Source organism: Symphalangus syndactylus, chromosome 20, assembly GCF_028878055.3.
Source record: "Symphalangus syndactylus isolate Jambi chromosome 20, NHGRI_mSymSyn1-v2.1_pri, whole genome shotgun sequence".
In the NCBI taxonomy this organism is placed as follows: domain Eukaryota; kingdom Metazoa; phylum Chordata; class Mammalia; order Primates; family Hylobatidae; genus Symphalangus; species Symphalangus syndactylus.
The window spans coordinates 24,244,034-24,265,061 of NC_072442.2; the positions used below are offsets into that span (position 1 = coordinate 24,244,034).

General features: G+C 53.6%; 1 protein-coding gene across 3 annotated transcripts in view; it reads left to right on the forward strand.

Moving 5' to 3' along the window:
• Positions 1-20,677, forward strand: part of RAB11FIP4 (RAB11 family interacting protein 4) — a 146,407-nt gene extending 125,730 nt beyond the window's left edge. For 2 of the 3 annotated variants that reach the window (XM_055255944.2, XM_055255945.2), the window contains 12 exons: positions 433-659; positions 3,934-4,128; positions 4,678-4,812; positions 5,119-5,154; positions 6,294-6,393; positions 6,675-6,778; positions 7,883-8,023; positions 10,648-10,729; positions 11,212-11,349; positions 11,426-11,584; positions 13,125-13,268; positions 14,416-20,677. In XM_055255944.2, coding sequence (XP_055111919.1) covers positions 433-659; positions 3,934-4,128; positions 4,678-4,812; positions 5,119-5,154; positions 6,294-6,393; positions 6,675-6,778; positions 7,883-8,023; positions 10,648-10,729; positions 11,212-11,349; positions 11,426-11,584; positions 13,125-13,268; positions 14,416-14,532 — 1,578 coding nt within the window. In that variant the 3' untranslated portion in view covers positions 14,533-20,677. The remainder of the gene's footprint in view (positions 1-432; positions 660-3,933; positions 4,129-4,677; positions 4,813-5,118; positions 5,155-6,293; positions 6,394-6,674; positions 6,779-7,882; positions 8,024-10,647; positions 10,730-11,211; positions 11,350-11,425; positions 11,585-13,124; positions 13,269-14,415) is intronic. The other variant, XM_063628613.1, reaches the window with a different exon arrangement.
• The last annotated feature ends 351 nt before the right edge of the window (positions 20,678-21,028 follow it).

Sequence of the window (21,028 nt, forward strand, 5' to 3'; positions counted from 1 at the left end):
GGGTGGTGGGGATGCAAAGGGAGTACCTACTTGAGCTTGGAAAATTGGGGTTTTCCTTTTGATTTAGCTCTAGGAAGTCAGTGTGAATCAGCCTTATGTTCCCTGCCTCCAGACCCTATTCTGCCTCAGTGGGGGCTCTGATGTGCCAACCAGGGTGCCCTGAATGAAGTGGCGGGCCTGACTGTGGCCCTTCTTCGTGGATGGCTGTTCCTGGGAATTCCAGCTCCTCATTAGATGCTCATGAGTCAGCCAGTATGAGAGGTCCCTGGGACTAATCATCTGCCAGGTGTTCCCACACTTAGGGTTTGGGGTCTGGGCCTCCTGTGCCCAGTCCTGCTGTTTTGGCCTGGCTGATGCCCTTGCGGTCTGATTGGAACACTGAGCCCCGGGAAGCTGGCCTCACTGATCTTGTCTCTGCTGTGTCTTTCCCAGGGCAGCGAGGTCACAGGCCCCACCTTTGCTGATGGCGAGCTCATCCCCAGGGAGCCTGGCTTTTTTCCCGAGGATGAGGAGGAGGCTATGACGCTGGCGCCACCTGAGGGCCCCCAGGAGTTGTACACGGACAGCCCCATGGAGAGCACTCAGAGCCTGGAGGGGTCCGTCGGGAGTCCTGCCGAGAAGGACGGGGGACTTGGGGGCCTGTTTCTGCCAGAGGACAAGTGAGTTAAAACCGCCTGAAGCTCAATATTTGCCCTGTCAGCCCAGAAATGTGGTTCTTGGAATGTGTCTCCAGGAAGAAAATGTGAAACATGCTCAAAATTTGTATCAGAGGCATTAGTGTCATGGGTATTCTGAATAGCAAAAGATTCTAAGCAGACTAAATGCTTAACAGTAAGGGACAGTTTTGGAATTTTAGGCAGCTGTGCAAAGTCAAGTTTTTAAATTTAATTTTACTTTATTTTCAGTCCTAGTCCTGCAGGCAAAGTCAAGTTTTAAATGACTAGTTAATAATTTAGTATGAGATATATGATCTCAATTAGTTTTAAAAAGCAGGCTGTGGCCAGGCATGATGGCTCACACCTATAACCCCAGGACTTTGGGAGGCTGAGGCAGGAGGATCGCTTGAGCCCAGGAGTTTAAGGTTGCAGTGAACTATGATCACATCACTGTACTCCAGCCTGGCAACAGATCAAGACCCTGTCTCAAAAAAAAAAAAAAAGGAAGGTTACAAAGATGTCCATGAGATCAGCTTTGTTAAAAACACAAACATATGCCAGGCAAGTGGCATGTGACTGTAGTCCCAGATACTTGGGAGGCTGAGGCAGGAGGATCACTTAAGCCCAGGACTTCTGGGCTCTAGTGTACTATGCCGATCGGATGTCTGCACTAAGTTCAGCATCAGTATGGTGTCCTCCCGGGAATGGGTCACCACTAGGTTGCCTAAGGAGGGATGAACTGGCCCAGGTCAGAAACAGAGCAGGTCAAAACTCAAGTGCTGATCAGTAGTGGGATCACACCTGTGAATAGCCACTGCACTCCAGCCTGGGCAACATAGCAAGACCCCATCTCTAAAAAAAAAAAAAACAAAAAACAAAACACAGACATATGTGTTAGGAAATGCCTAGAAAAAAATTAATCTGGGAAATTAAGCAGTTATTTCTGTATGGTGGGATGATTTTTTTTTTTTTTTTTTTTTTTTTTGAGACAGACTCTCACTCTGTCACCAGGCTGGAGTGCAGTGGCATGATCTCAGCTCACTGCAACCTCCGCCTCCCGGGTTCAAGCAATTCTCCTGCCTCAGCCTCCCGAGTAGCTGGGACTACAGGCGCGTGCCACCATGTCCAGCTAATTTTTGTCTTTTTTTTTTTTTGAGATGGAATCTCGCTCTGTTGCCCAGGCTGGAGTGCAGTGGCTCAATCTCAGCTCACTGCAATCTCCACCTCCTGGGTTCACGTCATTCTCCTGCCTCAGCCTCCCAAGTAGCTGGGACTATAGGTGCCCGCCACCACGCCTGGCTAATTTTTTGTATTTTTAGTAGAGACGGGGTTTCACCATGTTGGCCAGGATGGTCTCGATCTCTTGACCTCGTGATCCACCTGCCTCGGCCTCCCAAAGTGCTGGGATTATAGGCGTGAGCCACTACACCCGGGCAATTGATCATTTTAATTACCTCCCATCTACTCTGCTATATTTTCTATATTGAGCATGTACTCCCATAATCAGAAATGTTATTTAAAAACAGTATTAAGACCTAAGTGACTTCCCAGTGAAGCAGTTTCACCTTTAACTTTGGTGTTGGCAGAAAGGAGTCCCTTCCATCTCAGCCCTCACCAAGTCTCTCGAGGGATACTGTGCTGTGGGGTGGTGGGAAGCTGCCACCATTGTGGCTGAGGAAGCCGAGGGGATTGCAAATGGCAGCCCCTTACCAGAAGGTGATGGTTACGACTGCTGCAGGGATTTGGAGAGGGAAGAGAGGAGTTCCTATGTTGGTTGAACCACATGAAATTGACACTTTTAATCATTTCCATCTTCAAAAAAAAGGTAATTTCATGTGGTTCAACCTAGTACATCTCAATGCAGGATTTCTCAAACTCAAGTGATTCTCAGAGTCCTGACGTTCTTGGTGGGGCCCTTTGGGGCTGTGGATGGAGAAGAGGGGCTGTGCTGCCCTCTGGGAGCAGCCATGTAATCCCAGCACTCTGGGAGGCTGAGGTGGGCAGATCGCCTGAGGCCAGGAGTTTGAGACCAGCCTGGCCAACATGGCAAAAACCCCATCTCTACTAAAAATACAAAATTAGCTGTGCATGGTGGCAGGAGGCTACTCCCAGCTACTCAGGAGGCTGAGGCAGGTGAATCACTAGAACCTGGAAGGCAGAGGTTGCACCACTGCACTCCAGCCAGGTGACAAAGCAAGACTCTGTCTCCAAAAAAAAAAAAAAAAAAAAAAAGACAAACTTAAAAAACAACACAGTATAAGAACTATTCACAAAGCATTTACATTGCATTAGGTATGATAAGTAATCTAGGGATGATTTCGAGTATACGGGAGGATATGCATAGGTTGTATGTGAATACTATGCCATTTCATATCTGGGACTCGAGCATCCTCAGATTTTGGTGTGCACAGGGGGTCCTGGAACAAATCTCTCTTGGATACCAAGGGATGACCATGCTCAGTCTTACAGTATCTAAAATTTTAGATCCATTTATATTCATTTTCTGTATTACTCCTAATGTTTTTTTCTTTTCCTCTCCTTAAAGTGAAAGCAAGTTTATTAAGGAAATAAAAGAATAAAACAATGGCTACTACAGAGGCAGAGCAGCTACTCCGAATGTTTTTTGTTTTTGTTTTTTTTTTGAGACGGAGTCTCCCTCTGTTGCCCAGGCGGGAGTGCAGTGGTGCGGTCTTGGCTCACTGCAAGCTCCACCTGCCGGGTTCACGCCATTCTCCTCCCTCAGCTTCCTGAGTAGCTGCGACTACAGGCGCCCGCCACCACCCCCAGCTAATTTTTTGTATTTTTAGTAGAGATGGGGGTTTCACCATGTTAGCCAGGATGGTCTCGATCTCCTGACCTCATGATCCACCTGTCTCGGCCTCCCAAAGTGCTGGGATTACCTGCGTAAGCCACTGCACCTGCCGCTACTCCAAATGTTTTAACAAACCTTTCAACCACTATTTGATATTCCACAATTTAATAATTTACTAACATTATAATTCAATAATTATAATTTGATCTAGCTGTAGCTAGACAGTTAGGTTGTAAGCAGTGTTTTGCTCCTCTGGGGTAGCATGGGTAGAATTGGTTTGAACTGTAGAAACGGTTTCTGTAGTGAGATGTTTCCCTTTAGATAGGGTCCCTGAAGTGTACTTGGTAAGGTCAAGAGGTACAAACTTAATCGGTAGTGCCAATTAAAGGGAAATGCCTAGTCACCACGGGCTGTGGCTGGGGACCCATGTGTCCTCCTCTGACTTGGGTGCTCTCGGACCCTCAGGTCCCTGGTCCACACTCCATCCATGACGACCTCAGACCTTTCTACACACTCCACCACCTCGCTTATCAGCAATGAGGAGCAGTTTGAAGACCATGGGGAGGGTGATGATGTGGACTGTGCCCCCAGCAGCCCTTGCCCCGATGATGAGACCAGGACCAACGTCTACTCGGACCTGGGGTCTTCGGTGTCTTCCAGGTGGCCCCTTGGTCTGGGATGTCATTTGGGGTCAAAAGTTGCAAAAACAATCTAAGCACATCCTAGGGGGTGGGGGGGTGCGAGTCCTGAGCTGGCCCTTTTCCTTTGTCCTCAGCTACTTGAGTTCTGCTCCTGGGGCTTGGGGTTGCCACCTTTGCACCCTGATTAGGGGTCAGGAGGTCCCCCTGAATTAACTGACCTAGGAGGCTGCACACGGGGGGCCACGGGGCTCTGTGTCGTCTTGTGTCCTAGAACCTCAGTGTTGAAGGGTCCTTCCAAGTGACCCTCTGTGATCCCTTCTCACCCACCTGAGTCACCACTTTCTCTGAAATGAGCTCGCAGTTTGCCTTAGCTGTTAAATGCATCACTGGCTTCTCTTTGAGCGTGTTGGAGAAGGGATGATCTGTTGCTATATTTCCACTCCCTGCCCCTCCCCCATAACAAGGTTCAAAGGTACTGGGGACTCAAGTAAAGTCAGATCAGCAGGGTGGTGTAGGGCACCAGACTGGACAGCAGTTAAGGTGGTGATTCCTTTGCCTCATGAATCAGTGCAGGGCAGACGCCTAGGAAAATGCGGCACGTGTACAACAGCGAATTGCTAGATGTTTACTGCTCTCAATGCTGCAAGAAAATCAACCTGCTCAATGACTTGGAAGCCCGACTGAAAAACCTGAAGGCCAACAGGTGAGGCCCAGGCCCAGCTGGAGGGTGAGAGGCCGGGGGGGCGGCCAGGGCAGGGCCTGGAGGGAGAAGCTACGGGCATGGCAACCGCTGCCGTCTGGGCAGGTGAGAGCTCTCAGGAGGGTTGATCCAGGGGCTTTTTCTGCCACAGGAAATCAGGCTGTTTGTTCTCAGGACCAGGCTGACTAGTGAATTCCTTTCAGTGGGAGGGAAGAGCCTTGTCCTGCACTTTGGTGTCTTACAGCTGGGACAGAGTAAGGGAGTGGGCTAGAACCCCTCTGTTCATGACTGTTTCCTTTCTCTCTCTAGCCCCAACCGAAAGATCTCCAGCACGGCCTTTGGACGGTAAGGCCTGCCTCGAGGGAGGGCAAATTGAGTGCTGTCCCCATGCTGCCCACTGGCCGGGGCTCCCTGCCAGCAGCCCGGACTCAGCTGGTGCCCGCATATGGCTGAGTGAGCAGAGGGGAACGAGGCCATCCCAGGGCAGTGCAGCCAGGGCAGCGTCACTTCTGAAAAAGAGGGGCCAGCTCCTCCCTGCTCTCTCCCCACCCCTTGTCCCTTCTTCAAATCCTAGGTCACCTTGACTTCAGGCAGGCACGCCAGGGATGCCCTGAGAGAGACAGAGCACCTCACAGCATTCAGTGCCCTTCCCCCTTCATGGAGCTGGCAGCCATACTCAATAAAGAGACCCCAGGTTTCCTGCAGGCGGGGATCTGGGCACGAGTGTGTGCCATCGGGGCTGGTCACTTGCTCTGATTAAGTCCTGCAGCAGTTCAGTGTGGCCCCAGGTCCACACTCAGGGCTTTGGGAGCTGGCAGCAAGGGCCCAGGAGCTAGGTGGGTTGGCCTCTTGGCAGAGACCCTGGCTGCTGCCTATCAGGGAGCTGGAAGGGGATGTCACTGGGAGTCGCAGCTGGATTTTGCCTCAGGCATGGGTTAGCTGAGCAGGCCCAGTCCCACCCCAGCTCACTGCTGTGCAAGGCCTGGAGAATTCTCTGCCTTTGCCATCCCCCAGAGTTCCCAGAGATGTAGCAGGAGCCAGCTTGGTGGAGAGGCTCAAGCCTCAGGAGGCCCAGACCCTCTTCCAGGGCCATGGAGCTGGGCTACCTCCTCGGGGGCTTCCCCACTGGAAGAGGAGGGGGCTCCCCCACTGGAAGAGGAGGGGGCTCACATGCCAGCTCAGGTCACTGGGTAGCTGCAGGCCAGCATGCTGGTGTGAAGAGGGCTCTGAGGCTGCAGGAGAAGCTGTGCATCATTGGCTGTGTCTGCCAGGGGACCCCGGAGGTCTGTACAGCCCATTTGCCATCCTCTGGGCGGGGTGATCCTCTGGGTTTGGCAACATTTTCCCTCTCAGGCTGAGTGAGGGCAGCCTCCTTAAAGGGGCAGACCCCCTGGGGTACTGGATGCTCGCCTAGCCAGTAGCGTGAGTAGGCCCCTGTCTCTGGAAGGCCCCTGCAGCCAGACACCCTCCTCCCACCCCCGCAGGCAGCTCATGCACAGCAGCAACTTCAGCAGCAGCAACGGCAGCACCGAAGACCTGTTCCGGGACAGCATTGACTCCTGCGACAATGACATCACAGAGAAGGTGGGCCCTGGGTGGCTGGAGAAGGGATTGAATGCATGCCTGCTCCCAGGGGAGGTGGGGTGCACTCAGGCTACTGCCTGGGGACTTGGGAGACCCTGTACCTGCCCAGGAATTGGGGGTAGGTGGCCCTGGTCACGTGTTCCCCACCCCCCACCCCACACATGACCGTTCTCGGATACATGGTGGTTTGGAGGTCCTGCTCATGAACCTCACAGCGTCGAGGTTCTCGGTTCTGTGGCCTCAGGAGGTCTTCTCCACCCCACCCTGGCCCCCTGCTGCAGGTAAGCTTCCTGGAAAAGAAGGTGACAGAGCTGGAGAATGACAGCCTGACCAATGGGGACCTGAAGAGCAAGCTGAAGCAAGAGAACACACAGCTGGTGCACAGGTCAAGCAGGCAGCGGCGCTGGGGGCTTGGCTGTGATGCTGGGGAACAAAGGGGGGTCCATCTTGCTGAGACCTCCAGGAGGAGGCAGCCTCACGCCTTTGCAGCTCTGAGGGTCTGTGACGCATCAGCCTCTTGTCACATGGCCCTGCCCACATGTGCCCAGGACAGGACCTTCGGGACAGGGAGACAGGTTGGAGCTTGACCTTGGCTCTAGGCCCGATGGATTCCACCCCCTGAGGTCTGCAGCCAGAGGGCTGGTCCAAGATGGGAGTGGGGATCCACTGTCTCTCACTCATACAGTGACGGGAGCCTGACGTCCCTTCCTAGGGACAAGCTCTACAGGGGACAGGCCAGTGTGAGGTGGGCGGTGGGAAGGGTCCAGCACTGCTGCTGATGGAGGTCCCCTGAGCCTGCAGGTCCACTGCAGACAAGAGGTCCACTGTCTGCAGTGGTGGATTCAGGGTTTAGTTGTCCTCACCAGATGGCATGACCCTTGGGGGACATACCCTGGTCATGGGTCTAGTCCTCCAACTTGTCACAGGGCCCAAAGATGGGCCCTTTTGTATACCCTAGAAGGTCAGCCTGGTGGAGGGGCTGTTGCCAGTGAGACATATCCCAGACCGAAATACCAACCAGGCTGTCACTGGGGTGCTCACATCTATGTGCCCCTGGCCCTGTCCCAGGTCTGGGGCAGACTTCAGGCCACCAGCCAGGATGTGCCTATTTTGGGAGTCAAAGTGCCCAATGAGCTGAATTATTAATCAGAGGGGTGGCTGGGAAGGAATAGCACAAAAAGAAGAGTTGAGGCCTGAGGTGGTTCCAGCCAGGTGTGGCTGCAGGGACTGGTGGGGGCGGTCCCTCCCTGTGCTGCCCTGAGCGCCCCACCTTCTGACTGCCAGGCCTGCTCCTCCATGGCATGTGTGACCGACACCCCCTCTAGATGTGCGGTGTCCCTGTTCATCTCTCCGAAAGCTACTGGCCCACATGCCCTCAGTGGGCATGCCAGTGACTCAGGGTCTTGGGGCCCAGGGCCCCCCATGCCACAGCCTGGGTTGGGGTGAAATGGTGCAGGCCCCAAGACCTTGCCCCTTGCGCTGTCCTCAGGGTGCATGAGCTGGAGGAGATGGTGAAGGATCAGGAGACCACGGCCGAGCAGGCGCTGGAGGAGGAGGCGCGGCGCCACCGCGAGGCCTACAGCAAGCTGGAGAGGGAGAAGGCTACTGAGGTGGAGCTGCTCAATGCCAGGTGGGCCCTCCACCGAGCCCCCTCCCTCAGAGGGACCCCCTGTCCTGGGGCAGCCCTGTGGGATAGGCGCTATCCCCATTTTATAGATGGGAATCTGAGGCTGAGGGGCAGCCTCTTGAGCCTTCCCAGTAGTAACAGTTCCACTTTAATACCACGAGAAACACAAGAGGCATGCTCTTCAGGAAGTTCGCTAAAGAATGTTCCCAGGAGCCTGGCTCACATTTGGTAATGCAAACTACACAAATGTCTGTCAACCAGAAAAGGGCCTGGGCTGGGTCTCACATGCAGGCCTGGAGCGCCCCCTGCTGTCAGGTTCTCCCCTGACCCCTGGTGGACTGAGCCGGATCCCCAGGGCCAAGGTAAATGGAAAACCTGGCTCCTGTGCCTTGCGTGTACCTGTGGCTTCGTCATTGGAACGTGAGGCAGGCGGGACAAGGAGCAGCCTGGGGCCAGGGATCTGGGTTGGTCTCCCATTAGCTCCATGGCCTTGGACATACTGGGTCACCTCCCTGTGTGCCCCACAGAGCAGCTGTGTGGGTGGGTGAGCGAGCAGATGTAGGTCCAGACCCTCCCCACGGGTGAGGGCTATGATGATGCCTCTGTGATGAAGCCCCTTTGCGGCCCTTGACCAAGGCCGAAGAGGCCACCTGGGCTTCTGGCAGAGAGGACAGCTGCCCTGGCACTCCTCAGGCCCCCTGAGGCCCCAGTCTCCATGCTGAGGCTTCCCAGAGTTGCCGAGCCCCACCTGGCGGCTGGTGGGCTGCTGAGCAAATGACTGGGAGTTGGGCTCTCAGGCAGGTACCTCCCTGCCCCTGTGTCCCTGCCCCTGTGTCCCTGCCCCTGTGCAGTTTGGTGAGGAGACTTCCCAACTCCACGGTGTCTGAGACCTGCTTTGCTAAGTTACCCCCCAGGGGTTCATTTTACATTTTGACTCTGTTCTAGAAGCTGCCGTTTTGCATCTGTTTCTGGAGGCTGGTGCCTAGTTAAGGGCGACTGCTCTCGCTCAGCCCGCCTCTGGCAGCTGGCCCAAGAGAGGTGGCTGGGACACGGGAGGTGGTAAAAGACAGTGTGAACCTGGGCCACAGGACAAAGCACAGAAAGCCAGCCCTCGGGAACTATCTCCTAACATGTGCCCCTCACACAGCTCCGGGGGGCGCCATTCATGTAAAATATCTGAGTGGTGTTCCCAGAGTCCTGCTGTATGCTTGGTTCCCTACCACTTCCACCCGCTTGGGGCCACCTGCTGGTGGTGAGGCTGAATTCCTCTCTGGAGCCCAGAGGGCAGTGGAGGCCCAGAAGCCATCCTTCCAGGAAAGAGGATATGATGGGGAGGTGGTAGGTCGAGAACGGGATTCTCTGCAGGAATCAGTGCCAGAAGTGACCCTGCTCAGTTCTGGTGCCACCGACAGCCCAACTCACCTGCACCTATTCTCGAACCATTTAAAACCGACCTGAGGCTGGGCACAGTGGCTCACGCCTATAATCCCAGAACTTTTGAGAGGCCGAGGCAGGTGGATCATGAGGTCAGGAGATGGAGACCATCCTGGCCAACATGGTGAAACCCCATCTCTACTAAAAATACAAAAATTAGCCAGGCGTGGTGGTGCTTGCCTGTAGTCCCAGCTGCTCGGGAGGCTGAGGCAGGAGAATCGCTTGAACCCGGGAGGCAGAGGTTGCAGTGAGCTGAGATCACGCCACTGAGACTCCGTCGCAAAACAGATAAACAAACAAAAAACTGACCTGAACACCCAGGCTCTGTCTTCTTGTGGAATCCCTTTAGGATTCCCTTTGTGGAATTCCTGTGTGAACGCTAACACAGGATTATTACTGTCAGAACCCATGCCTCTGGTCATCAGAGGCAGCTGCAGTGAGTGCTCAGAGAAGAGCCCTGGATGAGATGCTGTTGGCGGAGAATGAAAAGCCAATATGATCACTGCCTTCAAATTACAGAGTCTAACAGGAGGGCCCAGTCACAGAAGCCACAAGAAGACTGTTTCTCCATCTAGCAGAAAAACATCCCCATGTTGTTTGAGGATCTGAAGGATACATACAAAAAGAATCTGCGTTCCTACTCTCTAATGAATGTTTCCACTTATTGGAAAAATAAAGGCCATGTGTGGTGGCTCACTCTTGTAATCCCAACACTTTGGGAGGCCAAGGTGGGCGGATCACATGAGGCCAAAAGTTTTGAGACCAGTCTGGCCAACATGGCAAAACTCGTCTCTGCTAAAAATACAAAAATTAGCTAGGCGTGCTGGTGCATGCCTCTAATCCCAGCTATTCAGGAGGCTGAGGCACGAGAATCGCTGAAGGAGGCAGAGGTTGCAGAGCTGAGATTGTGCTGCCTCACTCCAGCGTGGGCAACAGAGCAGGACTCTGTCTCAAAAAAAAAAAAAAAAAGAAAAAGAAAATAAGAATGATAATTTAATGTCCTTACTATTTTGATTTGGCTGATAGGAAGCTCACAGCTAAATTGTCTTTGACATAATAATCATATTCTTTCTCTCAGTTGGTTTCTGGTATCTTTCCTCTTGGAGGAAGCAGAGAATCACTGCAGATTGGCAGGCGCTTATCAGATAGTCTCCATTCCAGGTTTCTGAGATTTGTCTTTCTCCCTTTGCCAGGGTGCAGCAGTTGGAGGAAGAAAATACAGAGCTTAGAACAACAGTCACTCGGCTCAAGTCTCAAGCAGAGAAACTGGATGAGGTGAGCAGCAGGTCCAGGCTTGGAGGGGCAGGGCTGGCCATCGGGAGCCTTTAGTTTATTGCTTCTGAAATTCTAAACAAATGCCCCACCCCCTAAGAAATGCAAAAAAAGTGAATAACAACTTGTGTTTCTGTATTTCTGATTTTCCAAGTTTTCTACAGCAAATGTATTTATTGCTTTCTACAATGGAGAAACATTAGTTTTAGAAAGAGGTTAGCTTCTATTTGGGCTAACACCTTCAATTCAGGTTGCATCTAGCATCGTTGAAGGACTTCAGAGGCCTGAGGTTTTTAGTTGTGTTTCTAGAATGATCGGGGCTCTGGCCATTGCTGTAAGCCATGACTCAGGGCTCCGTCTGGGGGAGCTGGTTTCACTGTGCATCTGCCTCGTGAAGATGGCTGACCAGACCCTCGGGACACCCCTGGGCATAGTGAGCCCCTCTCTGGGAACTCTCCTCCCCTGATCGGGTCTCCCTGCTCCAGGAGCGGCAGCGCATGTCTGACCGTCTGGAGGACACCAGCCTGCGGCTCAAAGATGAGATGGACCTGTACAAGCGCATGATGGACAAGCTGCGGCAGAACCGCCTCGAGTTCCAGAAGGAGCGGGAGGCGACGCAGGAGGTAGGTCCCAGGCCAGCAGGCACCAGGGCTCCTTCCAGCGTCCCTGGTCCTGCCAACCTGCTTCTCTCCCTCGCAGCTCATCGAGGACTTGCGGAAGGAGCTGGAGCACCTGCAGATGTACAAGCTGGACTGCGAGCGGCCAGGCAGGGGCCGCAGTGCCTCCTCTGGCCTAGGCGAGTTCAATGCCAGGGCCCGCGAGGTGGAGCTGGAGCACGAGGTCAAGCGGCTCAAGCAGGTGGGTCTAGCAGTCTCTGTGTCCAGTGGGGCAGGGTGGCCGGGCCCACCACGTGGGTTTCCTGTGCAGGATCTGTGGCAGGGGAGCCCAGAGCTGTAGCAGCACTGCCTGTCTGCTTCTCAGCAACCTGTTTGTCAGGGCTGACTGCCCCATTTCACAGCTCAGGAAAATCGATCCGAAGATCTCTCTGTTACGTCCATATAAAGAAATAGACCCTCCTTGGTGCTCAGGGTGGAGGATGAGACCATACCCAGCTGCAGTATAGTGCCTGGAGGCATTGGGTTCTCCCAGAAGTAGACCCTGACCCAAGGTTCCTTTTTTTTTTTTTTTTTTTCCAAGAGACTGGGTCTTGCTCTGATACCCAGGCTGGAGTGCTTTGGCACAATCATAGCTCACTGCAGCCTTGAATTCCTGGGCTCAGGTGATCCTCCTGCCTCAATCTCCCGAGTAGCTAGGACTACAGGCACCCACCACCATGCCCAGCTAATGTTGTTTTTGTTTTTTGAGGCAGGGTCTCACTGTGTTGCCCAGGCTGGAGGGCAGTGGTGTGATCACAGCTCACTACGGCCTCAAATTCCTGGGCTCAAGCAATTCTCCTACCTCAGCAGTTAGGACTACAGGAGAGCACCACCATACCTGGCTAATTTACTTATTTATGTATTTATTTGTAGAGATGGGGTCTCCCTATATTGCCCAGGCTTGAACTCCTGGGCTCAAGGGATCCTCCCACCCTTAGTCTTTGAAAGTGTTGGAATTACAGGAATGAGCCACTGTGCCTAGCCAGAGGATTGCATTTCAAGGAGCACTGCTTTAGCTAGAGACCGTTGGGTGGGGGAGTGGATCAGGAGGAGGCAGTGGCCAGGTGGTGCTGGGTGAAGTGTCAGCTCTGCCTGACCCTGCAGGTGGAAGAGCCTGCAGCATAAATTATCCTTCTGAGTTTGTTCCACTGGGGACAAAGGTGCTGGTGGCTGTGCTCTCACAGAAGTCCTAAAACCCCAGCCCTTCTCCTAGTCTAGGGGTGGGGTGCCCAGGGTCCCAGGTGTGAGCATTAGGGCTCTTTAGGCAACAGCTGGAGGGTGGGACTGGTGCATGGGATCTGGGCGGGTCCACCTGGGTCAACTCCAACCAAGCAGGATTCGGAGTGTGGCTGCTGGGGGAGCCAAGGAAATGAGCTGGCCAGCCTGCCCAGAGAGCCCAGAGCATCACTTCCTTCACTGGGTGCTGGGTGGGTGATGTCCCTACGCAGGGCCCAGGGAGGAAGGGATGGCCAGGAGCCTTGGCTGCCCTGAGCAGGGCTATAACTCCTCCACAAACCCTGTGCACTCCCAGGACGCCGGGCCCCTGGACCAGGACCCAGGCCTCCTTCCCCCCCAGTGCTTGGCAAAGGCTGCAACATCTATGGCCCCTTGAACCAGCCGTGACACACACCTGTGGGAACGGCGCTGGCGGCAGGTCGGGGATGGTGGATGTGGAGAAGTGGGTTCCAGTGGGCTGTGGATGCCTCTTGGGGTTGACGTCGCCTTCGTCCTTCTCTCTGTAGGAGAATTATAAGCTGCGGGATCAGAACGATGACTTGAATGGGCAGATTTTGAGCCTCAGCCTCTACGAAGCAAAAAACCTCTTTGCTGCCCAGACTAAAGCCCAGTCTCTGGCTGCGGAGATAGACACTGCCTCGCGCGATGAGGTAACCACACCACCAGCTCTTGCTTTGGGGCCTGGCCGCTCCTCTGTGATTCCTTCTCCCAGCCCCCACCTGCCCAGAGTGAGAAAACCAGACCAGGGCCTGGCAGAGAGTCCCATCTACAACTACCCCACATGACAGGGCAAAGCTGTGAGCAGGGGAGGGGGCTGCTGGAGAAGTTAAGTCAGCTCTTGAGTTCCGCCTGTGCTGGAAGGAGTGCGGGTTTGGTTCAGAGTGGAGTGTGAGTCTTAGGTTGGCCAGAAAAGTGCCAACATAGCCAGCTGAGTGGATCAAGCTGTGACTCTGGGTTAGGCTATCACTTCCCCTCTTCCCAGTCCAGAGGGGGAGGACATTAGCATTTCCCCAGCACCTGCTTCTGCGGTGTGTTTTCACTTAATCTCCTGATGACTCTGAGGCTTTAGGAACAGCTCCACATTCCCAGCTGGGAAGGTGGAACCCAGGACCACCCAGCTAGGGAGGGAGAGGGACCCAGCTTTCTGCAAAGCCAAAGCCTACCCTTGCTGCCACACCAGAGTATGCTTATGAAAGGTCAGGCCTCCAAAATGCCCCAGCTGCCTTTTAACGTGAATCGTAAGACACTCTGTCAGTGAGCCTTACCCTCTGCCTGGGACACGGGGCGAAGAGCTGACCTCTGTCCTCAAGGAGCTCCCAGGTGAGCTGGGCCCCAACCCCTGGGCATAGGCAGCATGTCAGCAATGTCCGAAAGAACACTGGCCTGGAGAAGAGCAGTGTGGGGCTGGGGGTGGGGAGAGGTGTTCCAGGCAGGAGACAGCTCCCCTTTGGAGTCGTAGGGGCCCTGGGACTTTGTCAGTCTTGATTTTAAATGACTTTGGCCAGTGTTCTCTACTTTTGCAAAAAATTACCCACACCTGGGCCCCCTCTACAAACTGATCACATTGGAATCTCTGGGAGTGGGGCCTGGGCACTGCATAGGTAATACTAGGGGCTGAGCCACTTCGACTCTCGTCCTGGCATCCAAATGCTGAGGCTATCCTGGGGCCCACCTTGCCCAGGGTCTCCTGATGCCGTCTATCATCAGGCACTGGCCTGCGACAAGCCTGGGAGTCTGGACTCCGCCTGCACCCTATCCCAGGCCCAGCTACTGACCCGTCTTTCCCATTTTCTTCAGCTAATGGAAGCCCTGAAGGAGCAGGAGGAGATCAACTTCCGGCTGAGGCAGTACATGGACAAGATTATCCTCGCCATCCTGGACCACAATCCCTCCATCCTCGAGATCAAACACTAAGGCACGGGGCTGGCTGCAGAGCAGCCTTAGGACCCTGGGACCAAGGGGCAGACCCTGCCCAAGGATGCAGGCCTAAGCCGGGCCTCACACTCACACTGTAAATGTCTCTCTGGCCACCATGTGTTACGTGTACCCGTGTATATGTGGGGAGGCTGTGCACATGAGCGAGGGGCGAGTGGCCGTGGCTGTGGGCAGCATCCACACGGTTAGCTGTGCATGCACTTTGTGGCCCCTTTGCAAGGGGCAGAGGTTACTGGAAGTGGGAGGGGGCAAGGTCTGCTATCAGGAATTACTGTAAAAACAAGAACTGGAAGCTCGTGTTTCCGGTACTGGGTAAAATGATTCTACCTCTGGGGATAAGGATTCACATTCGCTCTAGTACGATGGGCTCTTTCACCCCACTCCTAGTCCCCCTGGGAGTGGGAGCAAAATTGTGATTTTTTCCTAGGAGTTTGAATGCCCCATATTTGTGTCCTTGCCAGCTCTTTGGCCACCTTTCAAGCCCCAGTGTTCAAGCTCAGAGAGGATGAAGTGGCATCTGGAGGGTCCACAAGACGGGCCCCTCACCAAACGCCTTGGGCACCAGCCGGCAGCCCTCTGTGATGTGTGTGCAGAGTGAACAGAGGACTCAGGTTTCACAGGAGCTAGTGTGGGGCATCCTCATCCTGTACCTGTAGAGTTCATGCACTCCCCCATCCGTGCTACCTACCTCCCCGTTTCTGTTTCGGTTTTAAGACAATGAAGCAGCATTCACTGCTTCATTGTAACATGAAGGGATAAAAATGAAGGAGAAGGAGGGTTTGGGATGGGGTGTCTAAGGCAGGAGTTGACATCGGGCAACCAAAGAAATGAGTTTTGGGGAGGAACACAACTCCCATCCCAGTCAGTTTCCTTCCCACGGCTGCATCTTAAGATGGATGCACGGAGAGACCGTCTGTCTGCCTGGCTCCCTGTCTTCATTCTCCATGCAGCCTGGTGATGGCAGGCCTCGGTTTGGATTTCAGAATCCGAGCTCCGGGCTCCACTCGTGTGGCAGCAAGACCGCTTCGTTCCAGCGTTTAGAAACACACCTGTCTTTCGTTCTCAGCCAGGGGAGCACTCACTGCACTGGTGGGAGGCGGTTGGGAAAGTTGCAGGAAAACATTAGTCTTCCATCCTTCCGACCCATGGTGGAAATTCACACCATGGATTTTTAATGGATCTTTTGTTCTAGGCAGCTGAGAATAGACATGGTACTTACCTTAGAGTTTTCCAATTTATCTCAATTTTATATGGCTTGTGATTCATTTTCTTAATCCAAATATATATAAACGTGTGTGGTCTTATTTTTCCCCCTGCAGTTTCTTGTTTTCTTCAGCACATCTTATAGTATGAGAAGGAAGGTTTGGGCATGTTGGGAAGGGCGGTGGAGGGGGAGATACAGAAAGAGAGGGCAGTGAGGGTGAGGAGAGGGGATCTGGGGACTTGGGTGTGACACCTGCTTGACAAAGGCAGGGCTGTGGCCAGGACCAACCTTCAATTCCATTCCAATCAGCCTTTGCATTTGTTGGATCTCATGGCTTCTTTTTAATCTTTTGTTGGGGATTAGTTTCATGCTGCACATAATGGGGTTGCATTGGTCTGACCCAGGACTTTGGAGCCACCCACACCGGGAAGACTAGGCTAGGCAGTCGGTCTTCTAGGAGTTTCTCAACCCCTTAGGACGCGGGTCTCCTTGGGCTCCCCCCAAGGGTCTGCGAAGAGGCAGTGGAAGAAGGCATGAGGAGAGGGTCTCTTGAGAATTTGCCAATAGGAAGGAATGGCCGCGGCTGAAAGGAACAAGACAGATCCTGACATAGCTTTGGCCTGGGTGTTAGGTCGGAAGGAGTACTGGTGCGTGGGGGCCTTACCCCAGGGATGAGTATTTTATATGTAAAATGTTATCTGCCCTTTGGCTGCGTTGGAATTTCAGAGAAGGCTGCAGAGGCCTGGGTTACACAGCCTGAGTCACAACGTGGGAAGGAATCTCTGCCATGGGAAAGGTAGGCGGAAGCAGCTGGCAGCCTGGGGCATGCTTCAGGCTCCTCCCTCTAAGGGGCGCCGTGGGAACAGGCTCCGGAGGCAGTAGTGGGTCTGCAAGGTAGTGGACAGGATGCCCAGTTAAGTTTAAATTTCAGATAGACAAATGATTTTAGAATAAATATATTCTATCCAATACTTGGGACAGATGTTATTTTTAGAGCTAGGATCTTGCTTTGTTGCCTAGGCTGGAGTGTAGTGGTATGGTCATAGCTCAGCATAACCTGGAACTCCCAGGCTCAAGCGATCCTCCCACCTTAACTGCCCCAGTAGCTGGGACTACAGGCATGCACCACCACGCCCAGCTAATTTTTCTTATTTTTTGCAGAGACAGGGTCTCACTGTGTTGCCTCACTCGAGCTGCTGACCTCGAGTGATCCTCCCGCCTCAGCCTGCCAAAGCACTGGGATTACAGGCATGAGCCACGATGCCTGGCCAGGACATATTTGAAATGGGGAGATTTTAAAAATTCTGATGATTAGACCGAATCCTCAGACTTTCTGGTTTGTTGTGGGTGTAGCCCAGGCATGGGATTTCCTAAAGAGCTGCTCGGGTAATTCCAGTTTAATTGCGTGTCCTACTTGGGTTTTTTGTTTGTTTGTTTGTTTTTATTGTTTTTGCTAAACCTGGCAACCTTACCGAGTAGGGATTAGCAGTAACTTATCTGAAATTTAGAGGTGTTTGGGGGTGGGGCGGGGGTTTCTGTAATAGACTCACATTTTACACGGCCCTGAGCTGCCCTTGCGTTCAGTTGGAAGCCACGCAAAATGAACTGCACCAGGAGTGAGCTTTGTGTACATTATCTATTAGAAAATGAAGTACCTTCTGGTTCAGCTAGTCCCTGTGCAGTGAGAGGCTTTAAGAAAGTTCTAGTAAAAATGTTTTTTTCTTTTAACTTTGAATTGGCCAGAGTTAATCCTAGGTTATTTTATTTTAAATTGGTAGAATTCTTTGAGAACTGTCACAGAGAAATTCCTTTTCATGACTTTATTTCTGACCTATTAAAACATGAACAGGCCAGGCACGGTGGCTCACGCCTGTAATCCTAGCACTTGGGAGGCAGTGGCAGGCGGATCACTTGAGCTCAGGAGTCCTAAACCAGCCTGGGCAACATAGTGATACCTTGTCGCTACCAAAAGTTAAAAATAAAAAAAAAAAAGCTCAAGAACCTGCATGAGGGCCTAAAACAGTGGGCTCAGCTTTGGCTGTGCATTGGAATCACCTGGGGAGATTTGTAAGCTTCTGCTGTCTGGGCTGAACCCCCAGAGGTTCGGATTGAATTGGTGTGGGGTGTGTGTGGTCCAGGCATCTAGATGTGTGAAGACCTCCCCAGGTGATGATATGCAGTCCGAGGTTGAGACTCCCCTGTCCTGGCAAGGTCGTTGGCCAGAGGTAGAGGAAACTGGTCAGAGTGGCTGTTGGGCTTGTCAAGCCCGTGGCTGAATGACAGTGAGCTCTCTTGCTGGGAGGGTTCCTTTTCCTGTTATGTTGTTGAATGGTCCTGGCCTGCAGGATGGGAGGCCAGATGCCTTCAGGAGCTGGTGGATCCAGCTGTTCTCACCAGCCTGAAGGTTAGCAGACCAGAGTGAGTGGGCAGGACCTCGGCCTGGTGCCCCTGGAGTCAGTGGGTGGCATGTGTTGGGATATACTGGCTACAGGCTCATTTCAAAGAGCAGGTAGAACAGAGTCAGCAGGGAACTGACAGGTGGGGCTGTCCCCCTGAAAGCAGCCTCAGAAACAGCTGCCACCTATTTGCATAGCTGAGCAGGAGGAGATACTGTCTTTATGGATTTTGCTTCTGGTCTGTTTCCTGACTAGGTTGATAAAGGGAGTCCCAGCTCGTTCCTCGTTAGCCAAACCAGCATCCCACTCATACACCGGACACTCCAGGTGCTAGTCCACTGGTGCTGGTGTTCAGGGGAGTTGGGTGGGGGGTGGACAGAAGTGCGGGTTCTTGGTTCCAATGAGGGACTTAGCCAGCAGAAGCCTCCAGGGGCCAGCAGGGCCAGGTGAAACTGGGAGAAATGAAGCCCTCTATGTCCTGTGTGTGTGGTGGGGTTTAATGCATTAGCAAATTTAAACTTAAAAACGAACTCTAGGCCGGGCACGGTAGCTCACACCTGTAATCCCAGCACTTTGGGAGGCCAAGGCGGGTGGATTGCCTGAGCTCAGGAGTTCGAGACCAGCCTGGACAACATGGTGAAACTCTTGTCTTTATTTTTTAAAAAAACAAAAACTAACTTTAGATGTGATCATACCAGCAAAGTTTTGCGTGGTCATCGTGCCAAGACAATGACTTTGGTTGCCCGGCAGATCCACAGTGACTGTTTTTCAAGGGCTCCTGTGGATTCTAGATTGAGGAAAGGAGCCCCCTCGGGCTCAGTGCTGGTATCCTCCACAGTCCTTCCTCCCAGACTCTGGCCCTCCCTTGGGGACCCAGGAGATCCCCTCTAGGGTGATGCTGCTGGCTAGGAAGACAGGCCTGCTGTGCCAAGGGGCCTCAGGTTAGAAGGGCCATGCCTTCAGTGGATGACTTTGAGCGCTGATCCTAGGGACCTGCCAGGTCATTTCCTGCCCTGGGTGCACACATGAATGGGGCAGCCAGCAGGAAGCAGGAGAGGCTGGAACCAGGAGCCTGCCCTACCTGCATGGCAGGACAACTCTGAGGCCCTTCTGCCATATTCTCTGCTGCCCACCAGAGAAAATAGGCTGCCTTCTAGAAAGATTTGTTTCTAAAAGTGTAGACCCTGGGGAAGTATAATGCCACCATGCTCACCAGGCGAGGTTGCCCATATGACCTCCCTGCCCCGACCTCGTAGGTTGCTCCTCTCCCCATCTGTAAGGTAGAGATGTCTGCCTCAGAGCCCCCAGCTGGGGATGGCATCCAGGCCATGTCTCCTGCAGGATCCAAGTGCTGTTGTCCCCAGGGTGACCCTGCCTCCTGCTGGGGCCCATCTGCTTTGCTGTGCTGTACAGGCTGTTTTCATCTGCATGGTTTGGGGTCTTTGTCCTTGTGCCTTTTCTTCCCCATCGCCACTGTACAGGATTTTCCACATTGCCCACTGCCTCCTCTTCTACATCGTCTCATCTCCCTGGCCTTTCCCGAGCCCTGTAAGTGTGTACTTTTTCCACGTGCCTCCCCGAGGCGAGGCCAGCTCTCCCAGGCATATTCATCCACAAGGATCAGGCCCCGCTTACCCTTGGCTCACTCAGCCTGTAGACTTGGTAACTTTGTACAGAATCTTTCATTATTGTCTTAAGCATGGGGGGCTAGGACCCACTTAGTCCCTCCTCCAGCCTGCAGCTAGTTTAGGAGCCTTGCATTCCAGAAAAGGGCAACTCTTGTAAAGCAGCTTCTCCCACAGAGCTTTCCCTGCATTGTTAGCGATGTCAGGCAGAGCATCACTCTTTAACCTGGGGCACTGGCCCCAGCAGGGATGTCATGGGACTGCAGCCGCTCCTTGCACCGTCTCTCCCCCAGAGGAAGCCCTGTCTGTGGTTCCTGGTGCACGGCCACAGGCCTGCCTTGAGGCCACCACATCTGGTGTCTAGAACAGCTGCGGGCCCCACTTGGGCAGAAGGAAGAGGCGCTAGCTGCTGCCCCTGCCTGCTGTGAACACCTGCCCAGCCCTTCCTTGTCTGCTGAGGTGCTCAGACCAGAGTGCCATTAAATACCGACTGATGTCACGGAGCAGACGGTGCATTGCCAAGGACTCACTCACAGCTGTGGGCTCCCAGCTCTTCCCACTTTCTTGGCTGGGTCTTCTGAGGCCTATGTGGAATGAACTACACATGTGGCCTCATGCCCAAGGGTTTGTTTGATGGCTTCTGACTCTGGGATTCAACTTGACTTTTTTGCCCCAGGAGGCTCTGTCTGGAAACAGGCTTAGCTTTAGTGCTGGGGTGGGACCTGCCCCGTGGGCCCCAGGGAGGGGACAGTGGGGGTGAGGCCCTGAGGCTGTCCAGGGTCCGAGCTCTTTGCCTCCAACCTGCTTCTGCCCCAAAAGGAACAGGCTGTTGGTGGCAGGCTGCTCCCGGGGAGCTGTACTGTACAGACCAAGGTGTAAATAAACAGTTTGCTCTTCTCGCCTGACTGAACCATGAGTTTCTGTGGTTGGGGAAGGGTGGGCAGAAGAGGCCTGGTTCCAGGGCTCACAGGGACAGATGGTCTCCCTTAAAAAGAGCAACCCCCTGCCCCCCCACCAAGTTTGTGGTTCCCAGGGTGGCTGGTGCTGTCCCCCAGGGGCAGGGTGGAGTGGGGGCGGTGTCACCCTTCAGTCCCTAGGGGAGACGACGTGGATCCCAGAAGCCTCTGTAACGCCTCCATTCTAGCCACAGGGCTATGTTTGGAAACTTTGTCCTCTGTTTGGCTATGTTCTTTCCCACTGAGGTCTTCCTAGGGGTCCAGTGGGGTCCCAGTGCTATGCTCCCTCCATGT